The sequence below is a fragment of the Dendrobium catenatum genome, unplaced genomic scaffold (genome assembly GCF_001605985.2).
Source record: "Dendrobium catenatum unplaced genomic scaffold, ASM160598v2 fragScaff_scaffold_448, whole genome shotgun sequence".
NCBI classification, from domain to species: Eukaryota; Viridiplantae; Streptophyta; class Magnoliopsida; order Asparagales; family Orchidaceae; genus Dendrobium; species Dendrobium catenatum.
The window spans coordinates 132560-159638 of record NW_021318910.1 but is presented as its reverse complement, the minus strand read 5'-3'; the positions used below and the strand labels follow the sequence as shown (position 1 = coordinate 159638).

Here is a 27079-nt window from a genome sequence, read left to right as displayed (position 1 = left end):
AGTTCTCTTCTCTGAGTGAGAGGAATAATTAACTATGGAGAGTTGCACATATAAGAAGTCCCAATCATAGATTTAAATAAGTTTTTATCTAAATATCATAGGAGATATGGTTAAATTAAATCTAATCAAACTCACAAAAAACGAACTCCTGGGTTCAAATAGGTGTTTATGCTTTCTGAACAATCAATAATAAAATTATTAATTACTATTTATATATAATTGAATGTAATAAATTTGTTGGTTCACACTTGCAATTAAAGGTAGCATATCAAAGAAGATTATAAGTGGTGATAGAAGAAATTATATATTGTCTAAAATTGGATAAAAGTATTTCACATTCAAGTAGTTATTATTTGAGAAAAAAGTAATGGTTGTAATCAACGTTTTAAAAGGCAAAATCGGGAATCAAGGCGTTTTGGCTAAGCGAGGCGAGGCGTAAGCCTCGAGGCGGATCGAGGCGTAAGCCTAAAAAATTATAAAAATAAAGCAATTTAAAATTATGAATAATGACAAAAATGTCAAAAAATAACAAAATATTACAACAATTGTGAATTTGATTGATTTGTCAAGGATACATTATTTATTTACGGACAAGAAGATTTAAAATAACTCACTTAAAATAAAACATCCTTTAGGATCAAGACCCAATGCAGGCTCATCATCACTTTGATTTTCTTCAGAAGAATCTTCATAATTAATGTCAAAGTCATCCTCAAACTCTTCTTCTTCTATAATATTTTTTCCTTTATCCCCATAATCAGTTAATATTTCGTTAGCTCTAGAATGAAACAATAATAACATTAAAAAATAATTTCACTATATTTAAGAAATACCTTTGATTTTTTTTGAAGCTTCAATCTCACTTTGTTTTTTTTCTTTTATATACATGAGTAGTTGCTTCACTGTCTTCATTGACTTGAGTTTTTCCTTCTACTTCAACTTCAGAAACATCAACATTCTTAGGAGTAACCCATTCATCATCAGATTGTAAATCATCAACAAGTAAAGGGTCAATTTCATTATCAATGCTTCCTTACTTCTGTAATTTGAGATGTCTATCTTTCAGTTTTTTTTACCTGTTTTCTTCTTGTTTTTTTGCCCATGAACTTTTATCCTATTCTTTAGAAGCAAACATAGCTTCTAAAGGTTGCCTTAACTCCTTGAATCTCTGCAATGTTAAATATTGCAGTAGCCAAATCTTCGTTAATAACAGGTACTAATAATTTCCTTGTAAGTGAATTTTCTCATCAAATTGAGTGCCCAAGAATGATTGTATATGAACTTACTAACGAATTTGGCCTTCAATAAGGCTGATTTATGCTGAGGCAACTGTCCCAACCTCTCAAGCATTAAATCAATGCAATGTGCAGCACAAGGAGTTCAGTAAGAGTGAGGCCTCTTCTCCATTAACATTCTCTCTGCAGCTTTATATGCACTTGCATTATCAGTAACAACTTGTACTACTAAAGCATAACCCACTTCCTCAACAACTTCATCCAACATTTCAAACAATAACTGTGCATCATTTACAAAACTTGAAGCATCCACTGATTTTAGAAAAACTGTTCCATATGGATTGTTGACCAAGAAATTAATAATACTTCTATGTCGAATATCTGACCAACCATCTGACATTATTGTGACTCCTGTCTCAATTCATGTCTCAATTCAAGTCTTCTTAACATCATCCACCATTTTTGAAGTTTTGACCTCCTCATTCAGCATCCAAGTCCTCAGTTCATACATGCTGGGAAGTTGTAGTCCTCTTCCATAGCTTCCAACAGATCGTAACATATTAATCCATGAAGGACTCCTAACAACATTAAATGGAATCCCATTTTCATAGATGAATCTGGCGATATCCAAACCAACCCTATTCCTGAGTTCTTTTGTAGCAGCAGAAGGCTGAAGATCCTGAGTGTTTATGTTATCCTCATCATCAATATTTATCATAAATCTATCCATAGGACCTCGAGTGCCTCGGTTAGAAGAAATTAGATGGCTTCCACTACTGGAACCTTCATGCGGTGATCCATAATAAGAAGTGTTTCCTATAATATCTTTCATATTTCTTTGTATAACCTCCTTTGTGGTGGCAAACTTCTTTAAATAATCTGTACATTCCTTTTTCACCTCATCAGGTACTTTTGCACATGGTCCCACATTGACATGAGTACAGGCTAGATGATCCTTCAATCTCTTAATGCCACCAGTTATGCGTTTCTCACAGAAATTACATTTAATGTAAACATATCCCTTCGTTGCACCTTCGTCAGACACTTCAACTTGAGTTCCATATTTCCATGCTGGATCTTTCCTTCTTGTACCACTAGTCATGCTAATAATATGATAGATTTTAACAATTATTTATACTACCAATAATAAAACCCCCGCAGAAATTTTATTATAAGAGTAATTTTGAAATTATGCTTGTTGAATATGCTCAGTACCGAGCATGTACCGAGCATGTACTGCATGGTACCGAGCATGTACCGCTCAATACCGAGCATGTACTGCTCAATACCGAGCATATACTGCTCGGTAACGAGCGTGTACCTAGTGGTACCGAGCATGTACCGCTCAATACCGAGCATATACTTGCTCGGTACCGAGCGGTGCTGGCTCGGTACCGAGCATGTACCTAGCAGTACCGAGCATGTACTGAGCAGTACCGAGCATGTACTGAGCGGCACTGAGCATGTACCTGCTCGGTACCGAGCATGTACTGAGCGGACGAATGAAATAAAGACGAATTAGGAGTTATTCAAGCTTTCGTTACTGCACCTCAAAGTCAAGGCCACAACACCGCTCACCTGCTCTTCCGACCTAACCGAGGCCTGAACGTTTCCTGCACTCACAAGTTCGGCTTCGTTTCCTGCTTTCAAAATCGTTATTACTTTTAGATTCGTTTCCTGCGTCGTCTCCTTCTAACTTTGTCTCCTGCACTCACGGTTTCGTCTCTTTCCCTCACGGCTTCGCCTCTAGTTCGCCTTTCAATTCTCACAGGAAGCCCTAATCCTATACGCGAATACACAAACACGAATCGGCTGCGTCGTATTTACATATATACCGAAGAAAAAATTTCGAGGCGGTGCCTCATACTGCCTCGAGGCGTTACGCTCTAATGCGTACGCCTTGTGCGAAAAAATCGTAGGCTTCGCTGGATGGTTCGAGGCGTAAGCCCTGATACGCATGACTTCCGCCTCGACTTGAGGCGCGACTCAATGCGGACGCCTCGTCCGCTTTTTTAATGGTTGGTTGCAATTATAATGAAATTATGGATTTATTCTTTAAAGTATAGATCAAAATATAAATTTATGGTTGACTTAAGAATGCAGGAGCTCGTCCTCAAAGTATGAGGTTAGGATCAATTTGGGAATATAGGCTTTGCTGGAAGAGTGGAAACCAATATTTATGTATGCTGCTTTTGTTTTCACTAATATATTGTATTGTCATGATGATTGATGCCCTCGGCTCAAACTTTTTTACTTTCATCTTTAGTTGCATTTGAACTTGTATTCTTTTTTGACATAGGAACATTGATAAGCGATCAACATGGAGTGGTGGTTTGGCTTGCACTATCTTTGTAGGAAATCTTCCCATTAACTATCAAGCGTTGCATTAAGCATTAATGTTTGTGCCATTTATATATATTATTTTTATTAGTTGGTTCATTTTATTTGCTAATTATGTTTTGAGGACATGCTAATGATTATGGTTGAGAATACTAGTGTAAATGAGTCGAATCGAGCTTGAGTCATGACTAACTTGAGCTCAGCTTGTTAACTAGTGGTAGACTTGAACTTGAGCTTGAGTAGAGCTCATACGAAGTGTTAGAGCGTGGCTCATTGCAAGAATGATGGGCTTAAGCACGAGATAAAATCTCAAATTGCTGGAGAAGTGATGATGTGATGGGGGAGTCGCAATGGAGTTCATTAGAGAAGAAATTGATAGGACCAATGATGCTTGATGAAGAAGAGGATTTTTCCTATGAAATTTTGCTAGAGATGGCATCGTTGGGACCAACATTGTATGATGAAGAAGAGGAGTTTACCGGTGGGAGTTCGTCGGAGAAGGCATATTCGGGACCAACGATGCTTAATAAAGAATATGAGTTTGTAGAAGAGGGTTTGCTGGACAAGGCATCATCGGGAGTAGAGGTGTGAGATGAAATAGAGGAGTTCACTGGAGACAACATTATTAGGAATAGAGACGCAATGAAGGATTCATGAACGGTGTTTAAGAGTTTGTATGATAGAGTTTGAGCTCGCTAGCAGGGCTAAGAGCGTCTAATCCAACTTAAATCAGGTGGATGAAAAAAAATTGTTTTTGGATTTAAACTTGATTTGAGCTGGATCGCAAGCTAATGAGCTGGGTCGCAAGCTAAGAAGCTGAGTCTCGTCGAGCTTAAGCTTGAGCTTATAGCTCAATAGGCTTGACTCATGAGCTCATTAGCGTGTTGAGTTCGAGCTGGCTCTACTCATTTATACATTTAGTGAAAAGAGGTTGTATGTTGTTTTTAAGCTTTTCGTTAGTTTATTTTATTGTCATAATTTTGATCTTGATTTTGTTTAGGTTAATTCCAGCAAGCAGTTAAGTTTACTATTATGATGTAGTTTAGAATTATTCATTATAAAAAAAGGTGATAGTTGACCATAGTGTGTGGTGTGATTTGAGATAGTTCTGCTTTTGGTTTGTTGTTAAGGCTTGTGGGTTAGTGTAGTAGCATTGTTTATGGTCAAATGTGAATTATTACTGGTTGCCTTCTGGCACTGGTAAGCCTGTAGTGTTGGTTGGAGATTTAAATTTAAATTGGAAATATTTTTCCTATTCAATGAAACTGATTTGAACTTAAATTGAGATTGATTTTGTATCAGTCTTTTCTATTAGCCTAGGTTATGAGGAGTCTATAAATAGCGATACTAGATATGTAACTCACAAATTTCTGCTTGAATAAAATTTTTCTTTGCAGTTCAATCTTGTGAGTAAAATTAGATTTGTGATTCTTTCTAGTGATGTACAAGTTGATTAATTGATTTCGTGGTAAGTCATCTTCTCGTACTGGATGGAGGTTCGATTTTTTTTTTTTTAGTTTGGTAAATTCGTTCTTTTTTCTGTTTTATTTACATAATTTGTTAATGGCTTTGGTGCCTTGATTTTGATAAAAAAGAAGACATTGAAAAATTTGATTTGTGGTAACTGCTAATTAATTTAATATATACAAATTAATTTGAATATTTTAATCGTTTCATTATCAATTAAGTTTACTGTCAAGTAAAGAAAGTGAGTTATTGATGTAATTGGTTACTAGAGATTTGTGATTCTTTAATTTTCTCTACATGAATGCTTCCTACACATCCTATTAGTTGCATTAACAAACCTTTGCATTGCACAACCACATCGTACAAAATTAATTGTGTATTGTGATTACAGGTTTAAGAATTGAGCCCTATCATTTAATTATTTTGTTCTCCTCTATTTAGGTTGTTATCATCTAATTAATTCTAGCATATACTTGTTTTGTTGTACAATTGCTCTTTTCTATTATAAAGTGGATTTAATGATTGTCATGGAAAATGTTGTTGGTAGTAATGACATACATTTCTTTTTTTTCCTTTTGCCAATTTACCTTGTTTTTTCTCTATTCATTTTTTGGTTCTTGATATGCTTTTCCTTTTTTGATTCTTTAGCATTGTTTATGCATACTTTAGGAGAAAATGCTTCTATTTAACTGATAAGGTAATATTGATGTCTAAAAAACAAATCCATACAACCTACACTAATCTAAGTGTTTACTAAATGATATTGAAGACTTTCCTAAGAACAAACATCGTATCGAACCACGCAGCTAAGATATCTACAATTACATGGTCATGTAAAGAAATTTATAATAAAAATACAATTACAATATGACTCTGACAAATATTAAATTATTCATCTTTTTATCTGTCTAGTTACTAGATCATTGCCTTTGATTTAATCAATTTCACCATCTATATCCATGCAATCCATCAATCCTGTAATCATTTAATTTAAGTATTAGTACTTGTTATCATCAAAATAAAGTCATTGATTCATGTGATAAAAAATCTGGCCCTCCTAGATGATTACATAATTATATCAATTAATTTTATGAATTGAGATGTAAACTGATTTTTCCATTAGTTAACAGTGAAAATTTGCCTCTTGGGTTGAGAGACTAAATTTGTGTCTCTCTCCTGAAGAAAAGAGCATTAGATTGAGAGACTAACTTATCAAGGGCATTGTGTTTGAGAGTTGTTAGATTGACAGAGTTAAATTAAATATAGAATTCAAGGAAGCAATAAATTTTTTGACTATTTGTAGTAAAATTGATGGGTTATAGGTCTTAAGAAAGAATTGGGGTTGCACTCTCGAGTGCATTATGGTTGTTGTTTATGAGCGTCTTGAGAGAGACAAATCTCAGTACAAGAGTTTCATGCTCAACTATGTTTGTTATTATATTTTAATAGTGACCATTGCGGCCTATAGCCTTTAAGATGTTGCCTTCATGGTGAGGTGTGAAGCGTGGCATTATATGTAGGGATTATTATAGCAATGCCTGATGATTAACCAATATATCATATAAGTCTTGATGAGTTGAGTGGCTGGTGATGTAATTGGGAGGCTTGACGTGAATGTTTGTGTTGGGCATAATTGTCCTTTGAGAATTCTTATGTCAAGCATGTTTCATGTTTTATGAAGAAGGATATATACCTAGTCATAAAGTTTCATTTGTATATATAAACAATAATATATTCTGAGAGCTTGAGTTTAATTCAATTGGGGATGTGAACATGTCCGGATGGCCCATAGGTGAGAGCCACGTTTGGTATTATTGGATAAGGTAGATATCTTCTTAAAGATGACCATTAGTCAGGGAAAATTTATATCAATTTGGCCTAAAATATGTGGGAATGTCATGTGATGTATTTTGACAGTTCTAGGTGGGATCAAATAAGTCATCGAAGATAATGTTATGAGGCGTATAAGAGAAAATTGTAAATATATATGGCACAAGATGCCATTTCCAACAAAACGATTCAAGGACCTGGAAAAACAAGAAAAATGGAAGCTCTTAAATAGATTTGTTTTTTTTTGTATGACTTAAGTAGCATTTTTATTTTAAGTGTGTGCTGTATTTATGATTTGTAATTGTAATGTAAAAGGTGAAATTCAAAATTTTGAAATTTAAATTTTTAAAAAATTCAAAATCTTGGAGGGATCAAATGGGGGGATTGTTACATTGAACTTAAATTGAATTGGCTATTAAAAAATTAAAAAATACCAACTGCCTAGTAGTTATTGATGGCCTTCACATTGACATAGATAGTTATACTTTTCAAAAGGTGTATAACTACAACATTGCACCTTTTCAAGTGGGTCAGCCCATACTCCCTCCATTTGATTTTATTTCACTTTCAAGCATAGTTAAACATCTTTAAATATTATTGAATGAAGAATGAAAAAGTAGTTTTCTTGGCAAATTTGGAGTTCTATCCCAGAAGAGGAGGCTTGGTGGCCGACCCTCACATGATAAGATTTGGTGATCTTCTCAACTTTGCTATTTTGATTAGTAGCAAGTCCATCTTATTTTATTTTAAAAAATTTTTCATTGTAGAATTATTCTACAATCATTTACTCACTATCCTATATATATTTTCCAACATTCTTGCCACAAAACCCTCTCCAAAACCTCTCCTATGTTGTCGACCAAAATTAGGCTGAATTTGACCTAGTTGAATTCTAGCCTCTATTTAGCTCATTAAAATCCCTTTGAATTTGGTGAAATTTTCAGAAGTGCTTTTAAGACACTCATCTTCTATCTCTAAGTATTTTCAATTCCTAAAATGCCCATCAATTGAAGCGTTAAAAGCCAAAATCCTATTTGTCAAAATTATGCTAGAATTCTAGCACCCTTGTATATAATAACACCACTCCATCCCAATGCTTACCCATCAACCCTAACACATCCTAAGGACAAATTGCGAACCATCAAGGGCTAATGCCACTCGCTATTTTTCTTGGTATCAAAATAAAACCTAGAGGATCGTTGGAAGATTTGAAAGATTGGTAATCAATCATTTGTAAAAAATATCATTAATAAATTTTCATTTTTGCATTAGGCCTTTTAAATTATCTCTAACTCATATTAAAATTTTTAAAATCATGATGCCTCCATTTGTTAATATGTTATCCTTACTAAATGATATTATGAAAGAGATGGCTATATCACAATATAAATTAAAAAATATATGTAGGAAATTAGAAATTCACTGAATGGTTTGATGGATCAAATTTCAAGTAACAAATCTTATGACCCAACTGAAAATGATATGAATTTTAAATCACAAGAATTAAACTTTGAATGTCTTGTTCCTATTAATATAGTTGTCATCACCTTAAACCCTCTATCTTTTTCAATTTTATCTAGTATCCTTCAACCCACCTTTAATTTCTTAAGGTAATATCATGCAGTCTACATACTTTATATGATTATTTAAATAATGGTATTTGTTAGCAAATATTTTCAAGTTAAGCCATTTGTAGGATGAAAAGGTTCTCTTCTACAACTACCACATGGTGTCATTACTATACCTTTGGATACTCCACTATTGAAGCAATATTGGGGCACATCTATCTAACCATTCAGAGATCAGTTTTTTGAGGTCTAGGGGGATTGATGTGGCATAATATGCCATATCCAAGATGAGAATTCAAGGAGCTAGGATAAAGGAAAAATGGGAGCTCCTATGTAGAATATTTTTTTATGTCTGTTTCTTAATAGCATTTTTATTTTGAGATATTTAACTGCATAGCATTTGAAACTTCTTTATTTTCATATGTAAAACCTCAAACCTTTAATTTACTCTACCCACATCTCAAACTTCTAATTCGCTCATATCTTGCACTCCGTTCCGTCTCCATCACCCATGCGCATCCCAACCCCAGTCGCTCGAACAATTCTCCTCAATCGTTCGAATGGTAGTCTCCTTCGGCCTATTTTCCGTCGATTTCCTGCATGAAAATGCACATTCTTGTCGTGAAAACTCCTCCTTGGTTGTTCTATTTCTGCCGTGAGTTTTCACTGATGACCTAATTTTGTTTTTTTTTTGTTTCTTGCAATGAGATATGCGTATAATAGTGCTTTTCTGCCATTTTATTTGCAGATTTCTGATTTTAAGTTGTAGTGATAGTTAATGATGGTGAATGTATTTGTGTTACATATAAATTTGGGGATAGTAGAGTGATGTCAAAGGTGAAGATAGAAGAAGATATACATATTGAAAAAAGAAAACGATGAAATTAGAGCATATCCTTAGAGAGAAGGTTGAAAAGATATGCCCATGGTTAATTGGGTATGAGTATAAGTTACACAACCATTTAGTCATACTTCTCCCAAAGTTTACAAGACAATTTCAAGTGATATTGAGGTGATACAAATAATAGAACGATGTATCGACATTCGGCGGGTTGAAGTCGTTGTTACGTTACAAGAGGATACAAAGGTTGATATGAACATGGAAGGTTTAGAGCATTGCCCTAATGTTGTTTCGAGGAATATCGATGCAAGCAAAAATTAGGAGAAAGCCTAATTTTTTCAAGCAAAAAACAAACGCTTCCTAGGATACAAAAATTACACAAATATACCCAAAAATAGACAAATACGACTTCACTTTTATAATTTTAAACGACTCTTACAACTCTTGACACTTACAAACGACGCTTACAAACTTTTGACATAAAAAATCTAAACTTGCATTCCTTGAGATGAAAGATACATGTGACGTCGAACTTGCGAATAGAAGAAAGATGTTAGAAGACTAGATGAAGTAGAGGAGTAACTCACAAGTTATCCCAAGAAAGAGAGGAAGAAGTGGAACAAGCTCTCAAGTTTTTCCAAAAAAAAACCATCAATTTTTCATATCCAAAAATCAGCATACATCACTCTTTTTCCTTCACAAAATATCTCTAATTTATAGGCAAAAAATGAAGCTAAACAGCCACAACACCTCCAACCAAAACCAATCAGGTTTGGGGAAATGAAAGGCCAAAAGACACCACAACAACCCCCATAAACTGCACATAAAATAGGGAGAAAAGCCACGGGAAACCCAGCTAGCAAGCCACGGGAAACCCAACCAGCAAGCCACGGGAAAGCAGCCAGAGAGGAACCCGAGGAGCCAACACAGGAAACGGGACAGAGGATTCACGGGAAAGCAGCCAGGGAGAAATCCCAAAAGACAACCAGCCAGCTTTTATTCTCAAATAAGAAACCAAAGAGACACAAGAAGGAGAAGAGACAAGATACATACCTTTATGATTTTATGAGATAGGAAGTGCAATTACTCTTCTAATTAATGAACTAAAACATCAGCTTAAACATTTATGAGCTAAAAACTAAGTAGAATCCAACTTTTTTTAGCTCAAAACCAAGCAGCCAAAGCCCACCCGAGAGTAGCCAAGACCCCAAACCGAGAAACAGCAAGCAGCCCGACAAAACCAAGAGGTAGCAAGCAGCCCAAAGCATGCCTACATCAATTCTCCTCCGGTTGAAAGAACTCATCTCCCGATGAGGTGTTTTCAAAATTTTGGAGATCCGGCATTTCAGATTCTTGGATTAGAATATCATACTTTCGTTTGATGGCTTCCCTTTCTCGTTCAAACTCTGACAGGAGTTGAAGTTTCTTCGCTTCAAATTTTTTGACACTTGAGTGTAGCTGCTCTTGAATCTTAATAAGCTCGATCTGTATCGGGTCTGAAGAATTTTCTTGTGGCGAGATCCATTGGCTTTTAGGAATACATTTTTTAAAATCTTTTGGCTTACTTTCTTTCTTGATTTCCACTTAATGTTTATCTATATCGACTTGAAATAAAGGAAGACCCAATAAAAACTTAGATTCACTTGACAACACAGACTCACATGACACACACGACAATTGGTATGACTCACCAAGAGTCACTCGACAAACCGGGATTTGCTAACCCGCTCTGATACCAAATTGATGCAAGCGAAAATTTGGGAAGAGCCCCCGAATTTTTGCAAGCAAGAGACACTCTTCCTAGAAACTAGAAGATCCACAAAATACTAAAAAAGACACCTTTTATATCATAAAAAGACTTACAACAAAAGATACTTACAAGACACTTACAAAAGGACTTACAAACTTTCAAAACATAAACTCCTAAAATTGCTTTTCATCCATTGAGAAGAAGAATACAGGTGGGGTGGTCACTTACGGATAGAAGAAAGAGGTTAGAAGACTAGACGAAGTATAGCTTGCAAGCTATAGAGAGGAGAGGAAGGTGGAGGACATAGCTCGCAAGCTATTCCAAAGAAACCCGCAGGTTTTATCCAAAAATCATCATCATAACCCTGTTTTTATTTGCCAATACATCCAATATATATAGGGGAAAGGAGGGCAGCTAAACAGCCCCCAAAATCTCTCTTTGAACCTAATTAAGAAAAGGGAAATGAAAGGTCAAAAGACACCACAACAGCCCCCATAAATTGCACAAAAAACAGGGAGAAAATCCATGGAAAACCCAGCCAACAAGCTACGGGAAACCCAGCCAGCAAGCCATGAGAAAGAAGCCAGAGAGGGACCCGAGGAGCCAACGCAGGAAACGGGGCAGAGGATTCACGGGAAAGCAGCCAGAGAGAAATCCTAAAAGACTACCAGCCAGCTTTTATTCTCAAATAAGAAACCAAAGAGACACAAGAAGGGGAAGAGACAAGATATATACCTTTATGATTTTATGAGCTAGGAAGTGCAATTACTCTTCTAATTAATGAACTAGAACATCAGCTCAAACATTTATGAGCTCAAAACTAAGTAGAATCCAACTTTTTTCAGCTCAAAACCAAGTAGCCGAAGCCCACCCGAGAGCAGCCAAGGCCCCAAACGGAGAAACAACAAGCAGCCCAAGGACAAAATCAAGAGGTAGCAAGCAGCCCAAAGCTTGCTTACATCAAACATTGACTTTGGAAGCTTAAGTAGTGATCATCTTCTGCGAACAATTAGTGATGATAAAGTATTAGAAGTTGGTACTTGTTTTCAGGATGCAAGTAGTTTTAAGTGGTTCCTACGATCCACTTCAATACCAATAACTTTGGGGTCTAGCAATATGTCTAGAGTTCTAGCAACATGCTCGCAATGAGGGTGTCCTTGGAGGGTACGTGCATCGCCATGCAGAGAATCCTATTTGATGTTCATTTTGTTGAATTTGTTTTGTGAAAGCCTTTCTTTTTGAATTATCTTGAAGGAGAACAAGTTTATTGGAAGTCTTTCTTTTGTAAAAATTTCTTTGAGACAAAATGAACATGTGTCATAAAGCGATTATTTAGTACTTATAACGCAGAGAAAAGTAAACATTACACATTTGGTAACAACTCTTGATTCAATTAGAATATTTAATAGTACAATAGTTAACACTACGATAGGTGACAGTGCAAGAGCTCACCAAAAAAGATCATTCGAATGTAAATTCTACAATATCAGTTATAACCCGTAGTATCAGTACAAGAAAACTAGCAGCTGTATTACAACCAGAGTAAATAATAACAACTTGATCTGGAACAATTCATATTTTACGGTCTTCAAATTCTCCAAATTAATGTCCTCTTCTAGTCTTAGTGTTGGATAAAGATGTATGTTTGACAATGTTTGATTGGCCTCATCAACCCATCTGAAGAAATTGCAATTGTCTTTTGTCCTATTGTGAGGGAAACTATAAAATCTTCGGCCCCGATTCTCACTTCGATATGTTTTATATATAATGCATTGCAAGTTGCAGTAACAAAATATTTGTGTCATGTTCATGCTTGTAGATCCTGTCGAATATCTAAAAGTCATCCTACAATAAGGCTAAGAGACAAAGAAATGCAACTTTAGAACATCTTCATATAAGAATATAACAAATTAGTTCTACACAGATGGGAGACAGTGCAGCAAAAGCATCAATTAACAATTCTTGTGAATTCACCAACGAACGATTGGAGACCATTATTGAGACTAAAGAATCAAACCGAGCAATCGGACTCAGATGCAAGCAACATTTTTCTACAGAGATTAGATTATAGAAACAACAACAATATGGGTTGCTTCTCCTACTGTCGACACTATGGCCATCCAATGATCCCATCAGATGTGGGCCTTGGTTGCAACATAGATCATCCAGTTAGAGAGCCGTCCAATAGAAATCAAGCTCATTTTCATCATTTTTAGAACTAGCGTAGCACAACTCAGATGTTATATTTTCCTCACAACTCCATCACAGCTCAATACACTGAAGTAAAACCAAGCAATGATCCATCCCAGTGAAATAAAGCCCACCGATGACCCATCCCACCAACTGGAGAACATAATAAGCCAATGTAGGTATTATATTTCCCTCATAACTCCAATAAACTAAAAAGCATAAGTCGTAAGACCAAAAAGACGATTACAGAGGGCTATCTCTAACAAGTATTCCATCTAATTTCCTCACAAATGCAGCACAACAACACAGTAAACCAACACATGATTTGCAAAATTCTCATGCAGTAAAAAATTTCTCATGAAAGCCACCCAACAAACCAACGACAAGCAAAAATATCATGTAAATCAAACAACATAAGTCGTAACTCAACAAAGATGAAAATAGAGGTGTTCTCAAACTAGTATTCCATCCAACTTTGACCTTTGAACCAACAAGCAAAAATGACTTTGTCAAGAAGTAGATCTCACCGGCCAAAGAATGACATAGCTATAGCAAAATTTATGGCATAAATCATGACAAGGACTCAAAACTTACGGACAAGTAGAACGACGACAAAGGAGGAGCATCAATAGAATGATGAAGGAGTTTTCACGCAAAAAATTGACGGCGAATAGGTCGAAGGAGATGATCATTCGAGCGACTGGGGGCTGACACGCGCACAAGTGACAGAGATGGAATAAAGTGCGGGATATGACTATATGAGCGAATTAGAAGTTTTTCACGCAAAAAATTGACGGCGAATAGGTCGAAGGAGATGATCATTCGAGCGACTGGGGGCTGACACGCGCACAAGTGACAGAGATGGAATAAAGTGCGGGATATGACTATATGAGCGAATTAGAAGTTTTAAACCATATGAAGGAATTCATAAATGCTGCAAGTGAAGAGATACATTAGTCCCTACTGCAGATAATCTTATGTAGTCATGCATCGTATATCCAGTGTGTTATTTCATTACACTCCAATTAGAGTTTACCACTAACTATTCTGTGAAGGCTTATCTTACTGATGATGAAACGATAAATGTTAATGATGTGCAAATCAAGACTGGTAAAAAGGCTATGTGGATATGTGAGGCAAACTCCTAGCTTAAGGAGCAACCAGATCTCAATTGGGAAGCAAGGTGAAGAAGGTTATATCTCAACTTTTTGTACTAACACTAGAAGGTTATCAAGAATGTTATTATAATTGCATATTGAAGGATGATACCATATACATGATATCAAATAAAGAAATGATGGGACTAAGAGAAAAAATTGTGAAATCAATTGAGAATGATTCTAGAGCACTGTGAAACTATGCTTCTATCAAGTGGGGACTTAAAAAGGATGAGGGCATTGCAAGTCAAACCTTGATAGAAGCATAGTTTCACAGTGCTCTAGAATCATTCTCAATTGATTTCACAATTTTTTCTCTTAGTCCCATCATTTCTTTATTTGATATCATGTATATGGTATCATCCTTCAATATGCAATTATAATAACATTCTTGATAACCTTCTAGTGTTAGTACAAAAAGTTGAGATATAACCTTCTTCACCTTGCTTCCCAATTGAGATCTGGTTGCTCCTTAAGCTAGGAGTTTGCCTCACATATCCACATAGCCTTTTTACCAGTCTTGATTTGCACATCATTAACATTTATCGTTTCATCATCAGTAAGATAAGCCTTCACAGAATAGTTAGTGGTAAACTCTAATTGGAGTGTAATGAAATAACACACTGGATATACGATGCATGACTACATAAGATTATCTGCAGTAGGGACTAATGTATCTCTTCACTTGCAGCATTTATGAATTCCTTCATATGGTTTAAACTTTGTCCACCATTTCTTTGTGGACAATCTGTATTCATTTGGACAACCTTGCCACACAATTAGCATGCATCTCTACAAAATTTTAACTGTCCCATTTGCTATGATTTGGATCTATTATTATTGGCGTTCTTTGCATTTTTTTCACTATTTCAAGAGACACAGTAGCCAAAGAAAAACCTTCACCTATTTCTGAAAGAGATGTAGATATTAATTTCTCTAGTATGGATAATCTTTGATCTACATCTTGTAGTGCCTAAAGTTGTTTATGTTAAACATCCCATCTTTGAACGCCATTGCTCTAACTTTTCCATTAGAACTCCAAAGCCCAACTCTAACACCAGTTGAAAATTGCACCTGAGAGCAAAGGCAAACCCAAAAATAGGAAGTAAAAAATGCTAGATGAAAACATCAAAATAGAAAGAAAACATAAGAAGTTCAGTGACATTCACTGATGTTCATAGTCGTGCTGAGAGATGGTTTTACTAGTCTAATGGTAAATACAGGATCACAACATTTATACTGTAATATTCCTTCCTTTTTTCTCTAGAATTCCCTATATCTTATTTCTTTCTTATTCCTTCAGTTCTCTATTTCTTTTTCTTTGATTTGTATAATGATTCATTCTAAGAAAACTTCTGAGAAACCCAACTGCAACCTCAGTTCTGCTCTTCATACCCAGTTTTAGGTTGCACTCGCACATGCCACCAATCTCCTTGCAAATTTACCATCAATAATTGCTCTGTCGACTACCAGAAATCATCTCATATTGCACATCTAACTATCTTTTTGGCCTCTAAGCCTCCTCACCAGATATTGTTTGAACTTGAACCTTCTCCAACTGACAGCTGGCAATCCCTACCACTTGCTACTGGCTCACACTAGAAATAGAGCTTCCTCTTGTTAGCTAGAAGAGCCTGTAACCCTCCACTGCATCAGGCATGCCTTGTCGTCACCTCGCTTCCTATCAATGGGCACTGCACCCATTGTTGTACACCTTTGTGCCATCCACAACTAGTATCTTCCCATTCTCAGCCTCGTTCAGGAACCCAAAGAGCATACCCTTGCGTTCTATACCGCACAGCTGCAACTATCTTTAGTAACTATTAAGAGGATGTGACCAAATCAATTTGATTTGGAGAAATTAATATGCAGAAATTAGAAGCCTGAATTCATGGATTAGATTATGAGGGAATGGAGGAAATTAATGCGTTACACGTCCTAAGACTTAATGGTTTTCTGAAGCTGTCAATGCCGCCAAGAGCCACCGGATCTAGGCTCCACATGGCACCAGCCACTTTGGGAAACTTGGATGAGGAAACTAGCAGAAGAGGGTGTGCGCTCTTCAATTTTTACTGAGACTTCTCATCCATGCAGACATAAAAATCCTTTATAGAGATGAAGAAGTTGGTGGTTCCAGATTGGTAACGAACAATCTTTGTTATTATCTGCAAGATATGAAGAGCTGGATTTTGTTAAGTTCTTGATAGGCAGTTGATGGTGTAGAAGTCTGTTTGCAACAGATTATTTTACTTGAAAATCGACATGAAATTCAGTCTTAAATCAAGATGACATTTTTCCAGGGAAGCCTTAGGAAATTAAGTTCCACGCCTTAACAGTTGTATAATAGTTTCCTGAGTCTTTCCAACAGTTATATACTTATTAAAGCTTGATACTCCTTTGTAAGTTACTCTGCTATCAGAATACTGAATACAGTAGAATTTGCGCTTTGTTTGGCATTTCTTGAGATGTCGCTTCTTCCTCCATGAAAATAGCTTGGTTGTTGGTATGATTTGACACCTCAGAACATAATTATATTAACCAACATTATTTTTTACTATTCTGTTATGTGCTGATCAAAATTCAGTCTCTGCAACTTAAGTCATTCTCTTTGATGAGTTATGCTTCTGTCAGTTTTGTGCAAAAGTTTTTGCATTGATTTTTATTTGACCTAAGTTCATTCTTTTGGAATTTTCTGTTTTGACAAACTCTTAAGCGGCAACCTTTTAAATGAATTTTTCTATTGAACAAATCCCAGTGATGCTACTGTTGGAGATGGCTTTCAGTTTAAAATTGAAACTGCGTTGGAGTTTTACATTTTTCTTCTTTGATAATTTAGCTTTTTCTTTTTGCATTCTTCTCTTAAAAAATACCTGGTTTCCTCTCAATTGACTTGTGCTCTTATCAAGCCTCCTATATTCCTTATTGGCATTCACAAGTAATCTTATGAAATGGATTCTTTGGCGCAATTATTGTTTTCACACTTCAATTTCTTCGAGTGAATGACAGAGAGAACAAGAACTTGACTGGGACAGCAAGATATGCAAGCATGAATACTCATCTTGGCATAGGTATGAATAAACAAGAACTTGGAACTAATCTGTCTTTTAAAGGTTCTTCGTTCTATTTCTCTTATTGTAGTATGTCCATGGGTTTGACTTCGTGCTCTTTCTTATTGCTATGCTGTTGGAACCCTAGAACAAAGCAGAAGGGATGATTTGGAATCCCTTGGTTATGTTCTGATGTACTTTCTAAGAGGAAGGTCTGGAATTCATTTTAAACTAATTTATGCTTTGTTGTCTTAGTTCCCTTGCGTGATCTTTTTGTTTGCCCTCAGTCTTCCGTGGCAGGGTCTCAAAGCTGGTACGAAGAAGCAAAAGTATGAAAAAATTAGTGAAAGAAAAGTCTCCACGTCTATTGAAGTAAATTTTGTCATTAACCAAATCTTTAAGCTTATGTCCATTATGTTCCCTAGAAGTAACCTAGAAACTGTTTTACTTCCAGGCTTTGTGTCGAGGATATCCTTCAGAGTTTGCATCTTACTTTCATTACTGCCGTTCACTTCGCTTTGATGACAAACCTGATTATGCTTACCTCAAAAGAATATTTAGGGATCTTTTCATCCGGGAGGGTAAATTTTTCTATCCATTTACAACTTGTCAGAGGTCCAGATTTTTCTGAAGCCCTATTATCTGATTGATCCACTTGTTGGATTAATATTTTCTGTTTATCGGGGAAGTTTAAAAGGAATTGTTTCCTGGGTTAAATTTTATCTATATCTTGTCAGGTTTTCAGTTCGATTATGTGTTTGATTGGACCATTTTGAAATATCAGCAATCACAAGTTAATACTTCTCGAGCTGTCGTAAGCATTTAGGAGATGCCACTTATTTTTAGTTATTTGTGTGGCCGGGTTGAGAAGATTTACTTATTTTCATTCCACTTTAGGGTCAAATTGCTGGGCCCAGCTCTGGTTTGCCACCAGCCATTGGAAGTACTGATAAGCATTCTGGTAATTGCTATGACGAAAAAATTAGTTTCATCTATTAAATTTTGTAGGCTTAAGAGCTTTAATGTGTTTGTTTTTTCTTTTATTATTATTATTTTTTTGATATTTTTCACCACTTAAGTTTTATTTTATTTTATTTCAATAGTTCTGTAGTTTATTATTCTATGTTGTGAAACAAAATAATACCCGGGAACTTATTGCCTTTGCTCTGGTTTGTTTTACAAAATATTTAAAAGTCCTGAAATTTGAGTATAGGTCATGTTTTAAGTGGCGAAGAAGCTAGGACAAGTGGTTGGTCTGCTATGGACCCATCTAGGCGGAGGGCTCCAGGACCACTAAATCAGGGAAGTGTTTCCAAACAGAAGAGTCCGGTGCCAAATGACTCTACTGGGGCCAAAGAAGCTATGGTGAGTTTTCTATTTACTTATGGTGAACGTAAATTTTAGGTAGTTGCTCGTTCCTATTAAAATAGCTGACTTCATAGTTGTAAGTGGATTCTTCTACCTATTCTAGAAGCTTTGCTGGATACAGTCGTTTGCTTATTTACAATTTATTTAAGATTTTCAAACTGATTTTATTGATGAATTTAAGTTTGATAGCTTCCGCATGTATCATTGATTAATTCAATTATAAAAAGTCACGGCGGTTTTTTTTTAATCTAAATTCAAAATATTTCGGAAGTGCTTGGTACCATTTAATAACATTGAATGAATAAACAACAGATAAATGGAAGAGGTTACCGACTCTTTGTGGTTTTCTATCGAAATTGTAATTCTTATATATTATCATATGATATCAATTTTTGAGTAGCCATAATTACACAGCTATATTTTAAAGCGTGACATCACTTATGTAAATATTAGTTACATAGTATTTTAGCCACTTAAATACATAAGCAGGGGCGGATCTATGGTTACCTGAATTGGCCACCCACAAAATTTCAATATATTAGTTATAGTAATACTATTTTCGGTATATATCCCCCAATAATGATCCTAGTTTGCCAAAATAAGAAAAAAAAAAGTTGTACCTGAGAATCTACAAATCCACGATTTTCTCCGACAACCCTAGTTCGATGAAATTAAAAAAAAAATACTTACAAGACTAGTAAGGTTGTTTCTGTCGTTCCCTATCCTACCTACGCCGACAAATCTGTGTTCTTTTTTGATCAAGTGAAAACCAGGAAGTTAAGAAGTTGCTGTGGATTCTTTATTTCCCAGAGTAGGTAAAACCATAAAAATCCGCAAGCCCTTTTAATATTTGTTTTTGGCAGCTTTTTTGATTTATTATACTTTCTTTTGGCCAGTTAAATATATATTTCAATATGAAGTTACGTTAAATGTATGGTTGAAAAAAATAATTATTAATGAAATAACTTAGATTAGAATATTGAATCCACGTTTTTCTTTTAGGTATATTTTAAGTATATTTCCCCAATCGACAAGCCTAGTTTGATGAAATTAAAAAAAAAAAAAACTTACAAGACTAGTAACAGTTGTTCCTGTCGTTCCCTATCCTACCTATGCCGACAAATCTGTGTTCTTTTTTGATCAAGAGAAAACCAAGAAGTTAAGAAGGTGCCGTGGATTCTTTATTTCCCAGAGTAGGTAAAACCATAAAAATCCCCAAGCCCTTTTAATATATATTTTTTGTAGTTTTTTTTGATTTATTGTACTTTCTTTTGACTAGTTAAATATATATTTCAATATGAAGTTACATTAAGGGGCTGTTTGGTTGTCTGAAAAGAAAATGCAGTGTAAAGCAAATGCAGTGTAAAGCAAATGCAGTGCATTCCAAATACTTTGAGACTGTTTGGTTGTCTGCAAAATAAACACAGGAGAATTGTTTCCCTTGTTTGGTTAGGTAGAACTAGAGTAAAGTAAAAGCGGTTTTTTTGTAATAATTTATTTTGGCATTACAACTAGTGTATTTATATAAGCAGTATATTGATAATAATTAGTATTATTTTGGGGTTATAATAATAAAAAAATCTAAATGCAATTAAATTCAATAAAAAAAGCTCAAAATCTTTTACATTGTAGCCCTAATGAAGCCAGATGCCGACGGTATAGTCTTGCATAACATTAGATACAACACAACTAGCTTGCAAAAGAACATTGCAAAGGGACTACAAAAATTGGGCAACAATAATGCCAAAAACACAATATGAACCTTAAAACAAAAAGTATTCAGAAAGGAATAAAAAATGAAAAACACTCCCACTAGACCTATAAAAAGGCAGCAAACCCATCTATTATACTGACACAATAAATGCTCATGTAAAATAAAGATGACCGGGGAATACAAACAACAACAACAAAATCTACAATGTTCATACACCCAAATACATAAAAATTTGATCCCACTTAAAATTCATTAGCTCAAATATTATGATCATATCTGGCCCCATCCAATTAGAAACCACAATGAAGACACTAAGGAATGAGTTATACCAACCAATAGTGTAAACAGTAAGAGCAACAATAGAGATACTAATATTCTTAGCTAATTGAAATTGGCATAACAAAGCCCATAACTTAGTGCACAGCCAGGTCCTCCAAAAAAAATCTAGAAATTATAGATCTCGAAACTTCTTAGAAAGAAATGGTCAACTGGAGAAAGCAGGAATGGCTGAGCAGCAACACAGATCCTTCAAACTCAGTCACAGAGAGAGTGAACAATTCTACGATTTAACTGAGCATCAACCTATTCTTGAAGATCAGGAGGTTTCAATCTGCTCCTCTGATTATAATTTGGTTTGTAGAGAGCCACCAAATGTGCTTGATGAGAATGATATAGAAGAACTCTGTAGAATCTTATCCTCCTCAACGAATAGTGATCTTTTGCTACAAACACTGGATAGAAGCACTATTACTTTCACACCTAAACTTGTAGAGGTAATTCTGCGAAGATCTCAGAGACATGGCAGTTCTACTTTGCAATTTTTCTCTTGGGTTGGTAAACAGCCTAATTACACCCATAACACTAAAACATAAAATATGGCTATAAAAATTGCAGACAGTGGGAAGGATTTCAAGCATATGAGAACTCTTTATCACGAAATGAGGAGAAAGACCTTGTTCTATAGAGCCAAATACATCGACGATCATGATATCCCAGTATGGCCAAGCAGGTTTAACAGAGATTGCTTTGAAGACCTTCAAAGAGATGAAAGCTGAAGGTTATCAACCAAATGTTGGTACATTCAAGTATCTGATTGTTTATCTTTGTGGAAAGAAAGGTCGAAAGATAGAAGAGGCAATCAAAGTATTCCAAGAAATGTTGGCTTCAGGCTATATTCCAGATAAAGAGATTGTCGACATTTTTCTCTCTTCTCTGTGTGAATCAAGGAAATTTTCAGAAGCAAGAATAGTAGTTAATTCTTTATGTAAGAGAGGGTTCCAAAACCAGATTGCTTATTCTTTGCTCATCAAGTCTTTATGCAGGGCAGGACAAGTTGAAGAAGCCATTGTTCTAACAGATGAGTTTAGATAAGCTGGAAGAAATGAAAAGAGCTGGAATTTCACAGTCAGTACATATAAATACATCATTGATTGTCCATTTTTTCAGAAAGAAGCATAGCAAAAAGGCATTGGAGATATACAAGAAGATTAAAGGGCCCTTCCCTGATTTTCAGACTTACTCGATGTTCATGACTTGTCTCTGCAAACAAGGAAGGTCTGCAGATGCATTCAAGCTAATTCAAGACATGCTGGAGAGCCAGGTCATCCCTAGCGCAGTCAATTTTAGGACTGTTTATTATCCAGTACCTTTTGTATCTCGGAAACTCTAATCACATTGTGGTATGATGATCTTCTAATCTGAAATCGAAAAGAAACAAGTCAATTGCTACCTCTTCCATTGGTAGCGTTGGCTTCGTAATACACCACGCTACCTGCTGCCTGCGATGGATCTGGATTTTCAAATCCTATACCAAACATCCCCTGAAAGAAAAGATTGGAATAATAGAAAGTCGTTTGCTCTCACCATTCCAGAAGATGAGGAATCAAATTTTCAAATCCCCATCGGGTTAAAAAAGAAGAAAACCCATAACTCAGTACTCACTGCATATTGAAAAATATTTTTATCTTCAACTTCCAGAAGAAAATGATTCACACTGAATCATTATTTTCCTTCCGACGAATCCAAAACTTGGCCGAAGTAGAAACACAATACTTTTATTGGAACCGAGTGGAACCACAACCTCTGGAGTCGTCTCAGCTGACGAAATAGCAGAATCCACAGAAGAAACCGTGGTGGGTACAGGAAACTCAGCTGATTCATTCTCCGATATCCCATTGTGTATCTGGACGCTCTTCTCAAAAGCCTTACTGAGAGAAGACAAGCCCGAGGCAGAGGACGACGACGATGGAGTCGGTCTCTCCTGCTGGGGCGGCATTGCACCGCACCTACCGAATTATGGACCGCGGCTGCGAGTTTCACCTCCGACGAGGCCTCTGTTGCCGCTGCGACCTATGCTTCTCCCTCCACGCTCGCCAGAAGCAGGTGGTTGTTGATCTCTCTCCATAGAAGCCACCGCGGTGGTCACCTCGCCGAGACTTTTTCTTCGCGCGAGGATTTCTAAACCGCTCAATTTGAGCGGGTTTCAAAGTCGCACGAACCGCCGGTCGTAATGCACAACTAATGCTTCGGAGGAATTACTTACGTTCCGCTCAAAACCAACCAAACGACCTAATTTATGGAATGCACGTAAATAAATTACTTTACCCTCCTAATTCTGCATATCAAACAGCCCCTAAATGTATGGTTGATAAAAATAATTATTAATGAAAGTAACTTAGATTAGAATATTGAATGCACAATTTTCTTTTAGGTATATTTTAAGTATATTTCCCCAAACGACAACCCTAATTTGATGAAAAAAAAAAATACTTACAAGACTAGCAATGGTTGTTCCTGTCGTTTACTATCCTACCTACGCCGAGAAATTTGTGTTCTTTTTTGATCTTGCGAAAACCAGGAAGTTAAGAAGTTGTCGTGGATTCTTTATTTCTGCGAGTAGGTAAAACCGTAAAAATCCGCAAGCCCTTTTAATATATTTTTTTGGCAGCTTGTTTGATTATTGTACTTTCTTTTGGCCAGTTAAATATATATTTCAATATGAAGTTACGTTAAATATGTGGTTGACAAAAATAATTATTAATGAAAGTAACTTAGATTAGAATATTGAATCCAACAGATTATTATTTTAGCATTAACTTTACCAGTTGCTATTGCTACAGTGGAAAGTGCATTTTCTACAATGAGAATTATTAAATATCAATTGCGTAGTAGGATGCGTGATGATTGACTCAACGACTGTCTTACATTGAAAAAATTATTTGATTTGATTTGTAATGCAACATTATCAAACAATGCAAAATCGATTGATAAACTTGTAATCATTTTTCAATTTATCAATCATAATGAAATACAAATTTTTTCTTTGAATTATGTATTTTTTGTTTATTTTAAATATTAATTAATTTATATGAAAAATTTGTCCACCCTGAAATGAGGGCTAGTTTCGCCTTTTTTTTTTTAGTTTTGCCCTTTATAAAAGATCATAAGTAGCTAGGGTTGTAAAAGAAGCTTGTTTGTGTTCAATTGTGTTTGACTTATTATGCTTATATATATATATATATATAGTTCCGCGCGCACCTTGGGAGTCGGAGGTTGCAGTGGGATAGGTAGGCAGATAGGCGAACAGGCGAACAACTATTAGGATGAAAAAGTAAATTTTTTTTATTTAACCGATACTTAATGCATAATAAATAATATTAATTACTTGCTATTTTCAAAATCAGTGGGGGCCCGTGCCCCCACACTGCATCCACCCCTGTATATGTATGACTTTCAAGTAGATTTTATATTCTAGAATAGTTCAGCTCGGTAGGTTAAAGACTCAAACACAAGCATAAAATTTTGTATCATTTGCTAAACAAGCCAAGTCGAATAACACTTGAGCTCCTTCAAATTTAGCTTGTTCAAGTCTTTTAATACCACTGTTAGTTATTCCATAACGCTTGCTCAAGTATTTCTTAAGGGGAGTATTATGATTTCCTATGTAGTTATCCAGTTCAAATTTCTTGGTACGGCCAAGCAGTTCCTCAAAACACGCTGCTGTTTCTAGCAGCCGAGACATGATGTTGAGTAGCGAATCAGATCCACCCTACACCCGCACCTCTGATGCGAGTCCTGGAACATTTTGTGGAGTCTCTAGTACTCAGAAAAGTCCTCCCCTCGGATCGGCAGATCCCAAACTGTCTAATTCTGGCAGACATTATTATGAGTCCACTCTTAAAGGCATTGAGTGTCTCAATTTCGACAATGATGAGAGAATTCACTACTAATAATTGTGCTCCTGCTACACTTCACACTGTAAAAATGATATTTTGTGGCTAGAGTACAAGTTTAGTTTGCACTCAAGGTTGCTATATTAGAGCCGAGAAGATACAACGGAAAAAGTGTGCTAGAACATAGATGGATAAGCATTTCGTCTGCCATGGTTGTTGGCCTAAGGCAAAGCCAATCTCATGATTTATGTAAGCAATCAACAGGGCCCCACTTTCGCTCGCTGTTCTTGCCATCATTTGATTTTCTATCTTGGTTGCTATATTTTTAAAGCCAAAACTGTATGTTAACCAGCTTTTCGCGTTTAGCAGTCACCTACGTATGGGAACTATCTGAATCCTCAACGTAGTAGCAGTCGGTTGTTCGGTACTGTTGCTGTGCATAAATAATGATTAAATGTTCTGAACAGCTGAAGTTTGTTCTGTTTTTTCTCATCTGGTGTTAAACTTTTGGAAACCAGCCCTTGTTGATCTTTATTTTCTATTTGTTTCTATTTTGCTGCTGCATGGTTTGTTCTGTTAGTAAATTGACGACGAATTTGTCATTTAACAACGTTTGGCTTTGTTCATTGGGAATTAGATTCAAGAACCAATTAGTTTGATTCTCTGATGAGGGTAGGGTAAAACTTTATCTGCTCAAACTTTTCTCTAACGTCAGCGTTTGCTTGACAAAAAAAATTTTTTTAAACGATTTTTTTTTGGATTTTCTTTATTTTATTTTTTTATTATTTTTTTAGTAAGAAGCAGCTTTTTATAATCAAGTATGTATGTTGGGGTGTTGTAGCCGCAAGAAAGCTTATGCTCATCTTTTTTAAACAAAATATATAATACTCTAATAATTTTTTAAAAACTTAATTTTCTCAATAATTGTCAACATAAACAAATGCTGAGTAAGATCGAAGTATATGGGCTTTAAAAGGTTGTTTGTTTTAATAAGCAGGATGATTGGAAAGTAATTAACGATAAAGCTTGCTAATTACACAAGTGGTGGAACCCATTGTAAGTTTGTAAATTATTTTTAGGATTACTGTAGGAGTTATCTGATAGTTATTTTAGACTTCGTGATTAATAATAATGTTTAACCCTCAAATACCTTTCCATTGTTTTTTATAACCATGTTGAAACAGTAAGCCTATTTGTCAAGTAATGTTGGGTAAGACCAAAGATCATGTCCTACAAGATTTGAACTCATTTTTTATAATTTGGCAGCAGTTGTAAACTAATTTATTAACACGTTTGTTCATAATACTTGAATCTATATCATCGTATAATAAGGAAAACTAACGAGTGATCAAATGAACTTCTCGGATTAACCCTTAGACGTATTTTTTTATTTTTATTTACCTGTATAATTTCATAATATATGAGCGTAATTGCATTATAACAAAATTTTTAATTATTTCAATAAAAATAAATTTCCAAATCAACGTAAAAGCTTATGCCTCTATTATTTGCTGGCAAAAGAAAATAAATCAACATCATAAATTATTTATGAGTGGATAATATATAAGTTATGATAATTTTTTTTTATAATTTTCTTAAAAGGTATATTAAAAATTAATTTTAATAATAGATAAAGTTCCTCATTTAACCAGCCACTTGATATTGGCATGGATTTTTTTATAACAAGTAATTATAAATTATTAAAACAAATCCCAAAATTTTAAACAATTTTCAAAGTAGTCTAAAATTATTATTTATATATTTCGTTTAATGGGTGACTTGATTGGCACCTCTTGCTTATTTTTAAATTTTGTTTTTAATATTTTTTAAATAATTAAAATATTTTTTATATTTATTTTTAAAATTTGTCTTTTTTTAGTTTTATGGTTTATATGAAAAATAAGTTAAAGTTGAATGATGTTAACTATTAACATGGCTATATTTTGATGATCTTTGATAGTCACCAAAAAATATTTTGATCAAGTGTGAATCTTGGGCATATTTGAATTGAAAACTTTCAAAATTAAAGTACAGATAATCCTAACTCTGATTTCAACAAATTTATAGTTGAACTGAACATCTCAAAATGACACCAATCAACAGACAACAAAATCGGTCCAATATGAGCCATCCGACACCACGATTCATCCGATCGTTGTTGCCCAACTACAGTCCCTCCGACCATTATCACTAAATTACCGTCCCTCTATCCACCATCACTTGACTATGGTCTCTCTGGCCACATTTGTTCGACTACGGCCCTTCCGACCACCATCATTTGATTATGATTCCTTCGACTACTGTTACCAGGGGCGGAGCCAGGATTTTTTTGATGTGGGGGCACAAATCATTGAAATAAAAAAAATTTTCTCAACCTTTTTCATCCGAGCTTTAGACATG

At 35.2% G+C, this 27079-nt stretch overlaps 1 protein-coding gene across 2 annotated transcripts in view; it reads left to right on the top strand.

The window, feature by feature from the left end:
* LOC110105264 (casein kinase 1-like protein 2) overlaps positions 1 to 25213 on the top strand; it is a 31919-nt gene extending 6706 nt beyond the window's left edge. For both annotated transcript variants that reach the window (XM_020834685.2, XM_028694293.1), the window contains 8 exons: positions 17385 to 17446; positions 17574 to 17637; positions 17713 to 17797; positions 17880 to 18006; positions 18163 to 18239; positions 18323 to 18386; positions 18639 to 18790; positions 24455 to 25213. In XM_020834685.2, coding sequence (XP_020690344.1) covers positions 17385 to 17446; positions 17574 to 17637; positions 17713 to 17797; positions 17880 to 18006; positions 18163 to 18239; positions 18323 to 18386; positions 18639 to 18790; positions 24455 to 24736 — 913 coding nt within the window. In that variant the 3' untranslated portion in view covers positions 24737 to 25213. The remainder of the gene's footprint in view (positions 1 to 17384; positions 17447 to 17573; positions 17638 to 17712; positions 17798 to 17879; positions 18007 to 18162; positions 18240 to 18322; positions 18387 to 18638; positions 18791 to 24454) is intronic.
* The last annotated feature ends 1866 nt before the right edge of the window (positions 25214 to 27079 follow it).